Source organism: Echinops telfairi, unplaced genomic scaffold (assembly GCF_000313985.2).
Source record: "Echinops telfairi isolate 266 unplaced genomic scaffold, ASM31398v2 ScPeMD7_7469;HRSCAF=8507_1, whole genome shotgun sequence".
NCBI classification, from domain to species: domain Eukaryota; kingdom Metazoa; phylum Chordata; class Mammalia; order Afrosoricida; family Tenrecidae; genus Echinops; species Echinops telfairi.
Window position 1 is genome coordinate 69,788,102 of NW_022111373.1, and position 11,906 is coordinate 69,800,007.

Consider the following 11,906-nt stretch of genomic DNA (forward strand, 5'->3'; position numbering starts at 1 on the left):
CACCCTACCAGGCCTCCTCCCCAAATCTCAGAAGCTGAGCTCTTTGGTTGCCCTATTTTGGGAGAAACAAAGAACTTCAATATCTGAGCCTTCAGGCAAATACCAGGCTTTGGAACCAAACTTCCAGAACCAGCCCAATCCCCTTAGAATCATCTAGTCACTGATATAGGGGTTAAATTCCAGAGGAGAGGAAGGGAGATGTGATAGCAAAGTAACCCAAAAATGAGACCACCTTTCCAAGTTCTGACAGTCTACCGTGTTTGGTTGCTTCAACCAGGTGCAAACGCAGCTCTGCCACGAGAGTGAGGATTGAGGGGGTTGGGCTGCACCTGGAAAGACTTTAACTGTCTGGAGATCTAGGGCCCTCTCCAGATGGTCCATGTCTTTAAAAAAGCAACAAAAAACTCTACCTTTGTATGGCGTAGTGGTTACACATTGGGCTGCTAACTCCAAACAGCAGTTGGAAACCATTGGCCACTCAGCAGAAGAAAAACGAGACTCTCTACTCCCCTAAAGAGCTACCACCTCAGAACCCACAGGGGCGTTTCTACCTTGTCCCAGAGGGTCTGTATGAGGCAGAATCAACTCGATAACCATGAGTTTGAGTTTTAGTTCATCTTTACAGTAACAGACCACTGCATCTTTCTTCCGCAGAGCCACTAGGCAGCTTTGAACAACCAACCTTTTGGTCAGTAGCTGAACTCTTCACAGATATAAAATCAAGGCTCCTATTTAATCATTCCCTAGAAGTAATTGTCAGAGCCAAATAACATCTCCGAAGAACATTATATTACGCAAAAGTTGTTTAACTTTAAATAAATCTTAAATTACAATTTTACAAAGCAGGGATTTTTTTTCATGATTTTTTTCCTTGTGAAATAATGCCTTAGACAGGTAAAGCGCTCAAATAATTCAGTTCCACGGGGAAGAGAAAGAGAAAGCAGCAACGTTACAGAGTTTCGTGACACTGAAGTGGTTTCAAGTGTTATCATTTTGCTTTTTTAAAATCAAACTCAACCTCTAAGGTGACTTCCAGGGTTCCAAGCCAGATGGACAAAGTTTACAACAATCAGTTACAAGCCAGAGCAACATTCCTTTCTGGGGTGGTGCAATGATTAACCAGGTCAGAGATTCCTGTGTCCGAGGACAGAGCACCGTCAGTAACCAGAACACACAAGATTCGCGCAGTTTACCGCACAGCAATTTCCAGGCCTGGCCAGAAGCCCCATACATTCCAAAATGCGAACAACACTCAATGCTTTTTTGAAAAAAACAAAACGAACACTTTTCAAAAGAATCAGGTGATCCCATGTACATGTCGGAATCCTCAGCTCTCACTCAAGAGCTCCTTATAACCAAGACCTGGAAAGAATGCAGGTGTCCCCTCCTTGGATTGCTCTGGTCCCCACAAGGGAACATCAGCGCAAGGCCTGGCCTCATTGCAACAGCCAGACTAGATGCCAGGAGCCCCTGGTCCAGCCAGTGCCTTCTGATGCCGCAATCTCCACAGGCACTGTGACTGGGGAGGGCCCCTTGAGCACCCAGAACTCCAACCCAAGCCGTATCCACAGCAATCCCAACAGAGCAGGAGGCTGGACTGGAAATGCAAGCCCTTCCCAGCAGCCACCGCAGTCCTGGGGACCTTTTATGCAACCAGCATAAACTGGCACATTTGCACAGCATCCTATTTCTGTAAACCTAATAATATTTTTAAACACACTGGAGGAGGAGAGTCCATGGAAGAGGTCTGTGTGGGATCATTTTGTAAAAGAAAAAAAAAAAGTGCTGCTTTTCAAACATTCATTCCCGATGGCTCTGCTTCAAAAGTACCTGGCACTCTTTCATGGAGGAAAGAGGGTGTGTGTGTGACCGATATGGGTTCACCTCAGGGCCAAGTTCAAGACAATAGACGTGCCTTTTAGGGGATACACTTCTCACTGGTCACAACACTGTGGGTTGAGAATGGTGAACGGGGACAAAGAACCGAGACAGTGCCGCACGCGTGATTTACCTGGAACATTGGATAGGTCAGAAAGGTTTCCAGCATCCTCCCCTCGCAGGCAGGGTTAGCTTCGTATTGTTTTAAGAGTTTGTCGAAATCTCTGTTTTGCTTACAATTGGCGAGCACTTGGAGGCTGTACTGGTGATTACGCACAAATTCTTGATAAATGTTCAGCATGGGAAGCAAAATGTCGAACAGATCGGCTACAAAGAAGAAGTAAACATGGCAGTTTCTCTTGCCTGGTGGCAAATGATTGCAGTAAAGGGAGAGATTACAGACACCCTGCGGACTTGCAGAGTGGCTCCTAGCGCTGGGTGTCAAGCAGGCGTAGAGACCCAGGGCAGATGCCTGATGACTGATTTGATGGAATGTAGGGAACACAGAGGGGGGTCAAAGCCACTGGGGCAGAGCCCAGGGAGCATGGAGACAGAGTCCCCAGTAGCTAAGGGGACTTACAAGTTAACAGGGAAACTAATATAGTTTAGGCTGAACAGCTCAGAGAGTCCTGGGGGCAATCATGACTTAATCTGGGTGCTAACCAAGAGGTTAGACATTCAAGTCACCCAGAGGCACCAGGTCCCCAGAGAAACCTGGCTACCTGTCTGGGGAAAATCGGGCATTAGAAACCCGGTGGAGCCCAGCTCTGCCCTGACACACACGGGGACATGGGCTGCATGACAGAGTCAACTGTTGGCTTTATTCTCTCTCTCTCTCTCTCTCTCTCTCTCTCTCTCTCTCTCTCTCTCTCTCTCTCTCTCTCTCTTTTTCTCTCACTCTCCTCTTTCTCTGTAGCCACACTAAAGGGAAAATCTTGTATCAGAATGCACTTACCTAAAATTAAAGTAGGCCAGTTAGCTATCCTTGCCTTCAGTCCTTGATGAAATATTTCATGAAGAAACATAATTGTTTCACTGTTATAAAAGGAAATAACATAGTAAGGGTACAGTGCGTATTTTGGGAAGGAAGTCTTCTCAGTCGTAGACTGTCTTAAAGGATACATATGCCAGAGAACCCTAACTGCCACACCCATACTGGCATGGACCATTCTAGTCTCTGCTAAGCAATTTATCCTTCAGGCAACCGTAAGCCCCCAAATACTCTGAGCTAAGAGGACAGCAAGCATCGAATCATTGTTATCTAACCCTCTTCCCCGATTTAGAAAAGGAACTCTCTACTGTGGAGACTGTAACACTTGAATTGATAGTGAGAATATTAAATTTAATATTCCTTTTTTTTCTTCAGAATTGATTCTAGCCGACAACTTCCCCCCAGCAAAGACTTGGCAGAATCCCACTGTAACCTCTCCTAAGCCACCGAAGAAATGTAAACACCTTTTTTAAAAGGCAGAGCCTGTACAGGAGCAATAAAAAGAGAATCGTATACAAGTTCTAAGTTCCTGAGAGGGTCAAGGAGAGTGGTTAGCAAAGTCAAACTATGACTTGCCTTGTCCTTATGAAGAAGTAGGCTACAGGAATAATCCTTTGAGGCTTTCTCTAAAACAACCCAATGACATCATCAAATACAGAATAATTCATCCACATGAGAGCCCAGGTGTACAAGTAAAATCCCATTACAAGCTATCTCAAGAAAATGGTCTATTTCCCAGAGATCCTTGAAATAGAATAGATACTTCGTAGTGATTCTAATTTTTTTTCTTTATACAGAAATTTTGTCAATGTCTGTTGTTTAGAGATTTCTACTGCATCTAGTAGATATTGGTAGCTATTGCAGCCAAGTCTTGCCATGTCCACACAGTCCTTCTCAGTGAGGAGAGTGGAGAGCTAAAATCACACTTCCCAGGCTCTCTCGCATCTAGGCTTCTTAAGATGAATTTAATTTCCACCCTTAGCTGAACTGGGAAAAGCATCGAAGGCAGAGGTAGAGGCTAATTTCACTGTTTCTGATGCCATTCCTGGTGACGCTGACATACACGTGATCCTTAATATGCCGACCCCGTTAGTCTTTGAATTCCTCACCCCCAAGTTTTTGTCCTCTGCTGTCCTTAGTCCCTACTCCTTTAACGAGACCGTATCACTGTGAATAATTGCACACCGTTCTTCAGTTGCAAGAACACCATTTTCTGCCTATCTCTTATTTTTCAGTTCACTGCCTTTAGAATTCTGGCCCCCAAATTCATTTTACTTCACCAGTAACTAAATCCACTTTTTCAATGGTGAAAAGCCCCCTCACACCATCACTCTTCTCTACACACTTTAGATTCTTGGGTTCAACATTAGAGCCTTCAACTCCTCTGTTCTTCTCTCAGTTCATCTTATTGATCTCACACAACACCCAGTCCAAGTAAACTATACCCCCCACCCACTCTGCACCTTCACCCATGCACCTCAAAATGGCTAACGAAAAACTCAGAATGATTCCGTCAGGGCTCGCTATAAAGTCAAGGCCATAGCCTAATACGGATACTTACTGCTCCGTAGCATCCCCGTACATTGGAGTAGAACTGCCCTATATGGTTTGCTGTAACGGACCTGATGGCGTGGCACTGAGCTGCTAACCAAAGGGTGAGCTATCTGAGTCCACTGAGAGCTCTGCAGGAGAAAGATGCTGCTGTCTGTTCCCACAAGACTTAGAGTCTCAGAAACCCCAAGGGGCAGCGCTGTTCTGTCCCCTAGGATCACTACGAGCTGGACTCAACTCGATGGCAGTGGGTTTGGTTTGGGGTTTTCTCATCCTTTTAAGAGTCAATCCCCAAGTCTTTACTCCCATGGAGCTGGTGGCAGGTTTGAATCACCAGCTTTGGGTCAGCAAATAACCCTTTAAACATTGGGCACCACCAGGGATCCTTAGCAGTCATACTCCTTTTCCCTAATCCATGTATTCCTCAATCTCTTGGCTCTTTTCTCCTCTCTTCTCTAACTCCAGTCATTCCTCTCCCATTCTCACTGTCAGCTATTTCCCCTACTCCCTAGCTATATACATGGGACATGTGTCATGAATTGAATTGTGGCTCTCAGGAAGATAAACTGACGCTATATCCTTTGGTACCTGAGATCGTGAACTTGTTTAGAAATAGGGCTTTTGGACATGTTGTCAGTTAAGCTATAATCCAATATGTATAGGGTCCTTATAAAAGAAGAGAAGAAACAGAAGAATGTCACGTTGGACTTAATTGGACTTAATACTGCAGCTAAAAGCCAAAGAAAGTCCAAGATGACCAGAAAGGAGAAGAGACAAGAAAAAATGTTCCTTAGAGACTTGGGATGGACCATGGCCCTCCTGAATCATATTTCTTGCATCTATTCTGTGAAACAGCAAATTCCTGTTGTTACAAGCCATCTACCTTGCAGTACTTTGTGAAAGTAGCCTGTGGTAGTTATATAATCTGTTGTCAATTTGAGAGGATTAAAAGTGAAGGGGTGGAGTTTAGCCTGTCAATCAGGCGACAGCTCGATGACCTCATTTGGAGGCAAAAGGAGATAAAGAGCTCACTGGAGGCAGGATGGGGGCTCATGCCCTGGGAGACATTGCAGCCGACAAGACACATGGAACTACGCTAAGGCCTGAAGCTGGAGGAGGCAAGTGGAGACCCCTGCCAGAGCTGAGATGCTTACAACACCACTGGATCCACAAGACTTCCCACCTATTGGCCTGTGATCTTCCTGCATTTGGCATCATTGCAGGCGTTTCTTGAGTCTGAAGAGGACTTCATAGATTGGTATCAGACATATGAGCTAATATCGGACTAAAGGACTTGATCTGGACTGGGCTGTGATGTTTTCTCAATATTCAATTGCTCTTGTATATAAATCTCTTTCTGATACACATGTCTATGGATTTGTTTTTCTAGTCTACCCAGACTAACACACAGCCTTAGGAAACTAAGAAATTAGTACTATTCCTTCATAATCATCTTATTGGATCTATAGCTCCTTTTGGCAAAATGGTCATTCCCTCTACCCCAAGCGTCTAAGACACTCCAGTTTCATTCATGATTCTCATCCTATAATATTGACAGATCCTCTCAGTTTCCTTCACTGGTTCCTCATCATCATATTCTATATTCTTCACCAACTTATAATTGGGCCAGGCTCACCTTAGTGCTCACAGTGACATCTTTGCTCTTTAACACTTTCAATAGGCCTTGGGGAGCTGATTTGCCAGTGAGAGCCATTCTCTGATTTCTGGACTGCTGTGTCCAGGTGTGTTGATTGGGGTCCTAATAAAACTAAAGCCCACTTCAATCTTTTCTGTTTATCATGATGCTGTTTATTAGTCCAGTTGTGAGAAGTATGTTTCCTTTACAATGAGCTGTAATCCATACTGAAGACTAGTCTTCAATCTTCAACAGTAAGTGCTTCCCTTTCAGCAAGCAAAGTTGTATCAGCCACATAAGGCAGGTTCTTAATGCACCGACTTCTTCCCATCTTGATACCGCATGCTACTTTACACCGTCTAGTTCTGGGGTTACTTGCTCAGCATAGAGATTGCATAAGTATGGCAGAGGGTGCAACCCTGATGCACCCCTTTCCTGATTTCAAACCACACAGTATCCTCTTAGTCTGTGTGCATGAGCACAATTAAGTGTTCTGGAAACCCTTCTACTTTGCGATGTTATCCATAATTTTCTATGTACCACACAGTCCAATACCACTACATAATTTAAAAAGTACAAATAAGCATGTGGAACTCTTTGTTTTCAGTCAAGATCCACTGAGATCAGTAAGGATACTCCTCGTGTCCTCTTCTGAATCTCACTTGAATTTCTGGCAGCTCCTGTAGATGCACGAGTGCACCCATCTAAAAATTATCTTCAGCAACATTTTACATGCACATGATAATTTTGACATGGTTCAATAATTTCTACATTATGATGGGTTATCTTTCTTTGGAATGGGCAGAAATATGTCTTCCATGTTTCTTGGCATAGAATAGTGGGAACCTGCAGCACTGCATCAATTTGTTGAAGCATTGTAATTGCTTGGTATTCCTTCAATTCCTGGAGACTTGATTGTCACTTGTGCCTTCAGTGCAACTTGGACTTCTTCCTAGACTATTGGTTCTTGATCATATGCAATGGCTGAATGGTGAGCAATTCTTTTTGGCACAGTGACACTGATTGTTCCTTCTACCTGCTTTCCAAGCCTCCTGCAGCAGTCAATGTTTTGCCCATAGAAGCTTTCCATATTGCAACGTGAAGCTTCATTACCCCCCTCAATTCTTTCAGCCTGAAGTACGCTGAGTGTGTTCCTCCCTTGATCTCCTAACTCCAGGCATCGCACAGTGCAGACTTGCACCTTCCTTGGTCTTCTCAAGCTGGCCTTTGGGATTTTCTTCCCGTCGTTTCACCTCTTCTGCTTTCTAGAGCAAGTTCAAGAGTCTCTCCTTTGCTGCCTTTCCACTGACCTTTTGCTTTCTCCATTTAAGGTTTTCCTGGTATTATCCCACACCCACCTGGTCCTGGGTCCTTGTATACGATGTGTCAATTCTAGTCTGAAGATGGTTTTCAAGTCCAATAGCACATACTTCAGATTGTATTTTGGCTAAACTTTTAAGTTTTTCTTCAGCTTCAATCTGAACTTGCATATGAGCAATCTGTCCTACAGTCGTCCTCCGGCCTTATTTTTGGCTGTTGACGCTGAGTTCTCTATGGTCTGTTTCCACAGATATAACCTAATTTTTCCTGTCTACTTCATCTGGTGAGGTTCAAGTGTATAACCACCTTCTATGTTGTTGAAAAGGGTTATTTGCTATGAAGAAATCATTGATCTTGAAAAATTGTATTATATGATCTCTAACATTTTAAATCACCAAAGTCATCTTTTCCAACTATTGATTCTTCTTTGTTTCCAACTTTCAAACTCCAGTTACCAGAAATTACTGACACATTTTGATCAATTTTAGACTGAAGATGTTGGTACATTTCTTCAATTTTTTTTATCACTTGCTTTAATGGTTACACTGTGTGACACTTAGATTTCATGTCACCTTAATGGCATCTGTGTAGAGGTAGGAATGAAGTCCAACTGCTCAATCAGGCTTTGCCTGGTTATGCTCCTTAGGGGCGTGGCCTTTTTGTATCATAGACACCGAGGAGAACGGAGCTCCCTCTTGCTTGTCGCTTTCTTGCTGGACTGAGTTCTGTGTCTCACATCTGGAGTCAAGGGCTCCAGAGTCACTGTACCCCAAAGAATTGCTTACCGTTTAACCATTTCATGTGATCAGGCTGTCAGCACGTTAACATTATCCTACAGATCCGGGATGCAGGAGACTCTGAACTCTGTGATCTCCTAGCTTCCAACTTCACCTTCCTCCTTCATCCACCAGCAGCTGAGTGAGTCTGAGTCTCTTACTAGCATCTGACCCATGGGCTTCCGTTGGACTGGGTAGGACTGCTTTAGTAATATAAAATTTGTTCTTGATATGAAGTTCTTTCTCATACACATGAGTGTCACTGGTTTTGTTTCTTTACAAAACTCAGTCTAACCCAATATGTAAATTTGAATAATAGTAAGGACATTTGAATAACTACTCTTCTTTGCAGCCACATGGGCATTCTCTTATCACAGATATTGAACTATTATTTTTTATGGCAATTCTATGTCATTCCTTTCCAGAGTAGTAAACCATATGATTGTCTGATTCAAACTGGCCAACGCCAGTCCATTTCAGCTCACGGATGCCTAAGATACTGATCTCTGTTTTCCATTTCATTATTTATGGCATCCAATATTTCTACATTCACACATTGTACATGCTATGTTCCAATTCTTAATACATGTTTATAGCTATTTCTCTCAATTGGAATCATGCCCAGTAACCAAATAAAGATCCTAAAGACTTTCCCCGCTCACATCATGAAGTTTGACTCTGCTTTGACCTATTGCACTGGACGAATCTGCTGTGCAATACATCGAAGTAGTCAAGCTTCATCGTCCAGCAGCACATCGGTTGTTTCCCAGGAGGTTTCAGTGCCTGGTTTTCAGAAGTGGACTTCCTCGTCCTTTCTCCTACTCCGTCTGAGTGTGAACACTCCAGGGAAACCTGTCTTTCATGGGCGATCCTGCTGAAACCCCGGGAGCATCGTGTCCAGCATAAGGCCACACTCAGGCCACTACAGGATGACAAACTGACAGGTAAATGCCTGACCCATAGCAATCCTACGCACAACAGAACGAAGCACTGCCCGGTCCTGCACATCCTCATAACGTTTCCTGTGCTTGAGCACATTGTCACAGCCACTGTGCTAACCCATCTTGTGGAGGACCTTCCTCTTTTTGCTGGATGAATGGTAGACTCTTTAGGTAGCAAGTATTAATAAATATGTACCCTTTTCACTTAACATTATACCCCGAGATGTTTCGATAGTGGTACTCTTTGTGGTTGCCTGGTGTCGTGGAGTCTGTCTGACTCAGAGTTACCCCACGTGCAACCGAACGAAACACTGCTCAGCCCTGTTCCAGCGCTAAGTTTAAGCCCATGGGTAAAGTCATGGTGCCCCTCCATCTTGTCAGGGGCCTTCCGCGTGTTTGCTGCCTCTCTACCAAGCACGATGTCCTTCTGCAGGTACTGGTCTCTCCTAACAGTACATCCAAAATACATGCAACAAGGTCTCGCCATGCTTTGCTTCTAAGGAGTGTTCTGGCTATACTTCTTCCAAGATGGTTTGTTCTTTTGGTAGTCCCTGGTACTTTCAACATTCTTCACCAGCACCTAATTCAGATCCATCAGTTCTTCTTCCGTCTTCCTGGCTTGATGTCCAATATACATTTGCGGTGACTGATGATGCCATGGCTTGGGTCAGGGCCACATTCGTTGTCAAAGTGACATCCTTGCTTGCCAATGCTTTCTTGTACTGCAGAGTTACACAATGCAATGCATTGTTTTGGTCTCTTGACTGCTGCTTCCATGAGCATAGATTGTGGAGCCAAGGAATGAAATCCTTGACAAATTCAATCTTTCCTCTCTTTATCACGATGCTACCTATTGATTCGGTTGTGAAGATTTTTGTTTTCCTCCCATCAAGTTGTAATCCAGTCTGAATGCTGCAGTTCCTCCAGCACTAAGTACCTCAAGTCTCCCTTAGCTCCAGCGAGCACAGCTGTGTCCTCTGCACGGTAAGCTCACCGAGTACCACAGGGTTGCTGTGAGTCGGAGTCCCGGGAGGGCTCTGTGTTGGTCCTCTTTGGGTTATTTAAAATATACTGTGTTTAGTGTAAGAATGGGGCTAATGAGACTATTTTTATACTTGCTTGGACCTGTCTTAGGAAAAAATGGCGGGTCTATATAACACAAATAGAAATGTGAAAGAAAGACGACAGAGACAGGGTGGGAAGGTGACTTGTACATATTGGCTGGTGCTTTATGTTGTTTGCATTTTTCAAGCCACGTGAGTGAGGATAGGGGTTTCCGGTCATCTTCACTGATGGATCTTGAGCTGTAAGGACACTATCACTATTTCACGAGTGGATTACCTTACAAGACCTGGTGCTAGTTTTAATCTCCCTAAAATATTTCTGTATAATTACAGGTAAAGCTCCCTCAATCACTCTATTCACCTCAGTTTACGAGGAGTTACCATCCCTACCATGCATGCACACACACACAATGGCAAGAAAACATAGGTCAAGTAGCAAGGAAAACACTATAGGCCAAAATTCAAGATCAAAATAGGAAGGATTTAGACTAATAACGGAACACCCATGACAGTGTTCTTATAGTCAACCTCAGAAACTCATTAAGGTGAATTGACGAGCCCTGTCGTAGAAAAGCCTTTTAAGAGATGTAAATGAGTTTCTCTCTTGAAACTTTGGTTTGTGCGACGACAAACCTGTTGAGAAAAATACTGCTGACGTCATCATGGCTGATGGGGGGCTTTTTGGAGCTGGCTGCCATCCGCAGGGGCCGGAGGAAGCCGTTGACCAGCACGTGGAGCTGGTGGACGTAGTCCGCCTCGGCCTCCACCATGGCGAACACAATCTGGTTCCTCGTCCTCATGCTCGCGGCGTGCGGGGAGCAGATATAGTCCTGCACGATGATCTTCCACTTCCGGCGACACAGCCACCCTCGCAGGAAGCTCTGCACCTGCAGGGCCGAAGCACAAGACGGGGTCTGACAGAGGGCAGAGAGCGGCTGCGTGGAGTGCAGCAGCCATCGGGGTGAGGGAAAACGCCAGCCTTCTTTTTGTCGAGTACTTACAAAAAATAATACGCGGACGTTATATGAACTTTTAACACCAGAGGTACTGAAAAAGAAGAAGTAAACGTATACAATGAAAGGTCTCCCTCCCACTTGAAATTCCCAACATAGTCAGTTATTATTAATCCTGCTAGGACGTTATCAACGTATGCCTAGCCACATATGTGTATATCTATATGAATATCGATATGTATTTACCTTTATATATAAAATGAGAGCGCACGTACTGAGCTCCGTGCCTTGTTTTTGGTTCGTTTGTTGCCTCCCAGGCTGCATGATAGTCCACAGTATCATGGTTTCCGCAGTCCCTCCCTCGTATTGAATATTTGGGTTGTTTCCAAGATCTTGCATAGATTATGATATCGATATTCCCATAAATATGTTTGTTTAGTAGAATTTCAGTGAACATATTTCCATAGCTTCTCCTGCTTTGTTTGTGTTTGTTTTTCCTTCTTTTTTGCCAGTGCAGTGGCAGAAAAGGATTACCACACAGTACCTAATGTTCAAACACAAGCACATCCTTATTTAGGCCAGCTCATGCCCCCAAACGAAGAGAAAACGTGTAGATGCACTAGGTATGCTGTAAAGAGAGCTGCAGAAGAAACAGAGTCCCAGCTGAATCCTGACAACGGCAGCCCCTTGCATTACGATGTCATTTCTCTGTGTTTTCTGGTTTCTTAGCAGAAAGATAAAGGAGCCGGCTGGGCACATGTGGCTGTCCTGTGCCTTATGCAACAGTGCTCTTTCA

The 11,906-nt window shown here is 44.1% G+C and overlaps 1 protein-coding gene across 1 annotated transcript in view; it reads right to left on the reverse strand.

The window, feature by feature from the left end:
- RASGRF2 (Ras protein specific guanine nucleotide releasing factor 2) overlaps positions 1-11,906 on the reverse strand; it is a 199,841-nt gene that overhangs the window by 153,921 nt on the left and 34,014 nt on the right. Inside the window, exons 5-7 of the mRNA XM_045285207.1 lie at positions 10,791-11,044; positions 2,834-2,913; positions 2,012-2,205 (exon numbers count right to left, since the gene is read on the reverse strand). Coding sequence (XP_045141142.1) covers positions 2,012-2,205; positions 2,834-2,913; positions 10,791-11,044 — 528 coding nt within the window. The remainder of the gene's footprint in view (positions 1-2,011; positions 2,206-2,833; positions 2,914-10,790; positions 11,045-11,906) is intronic.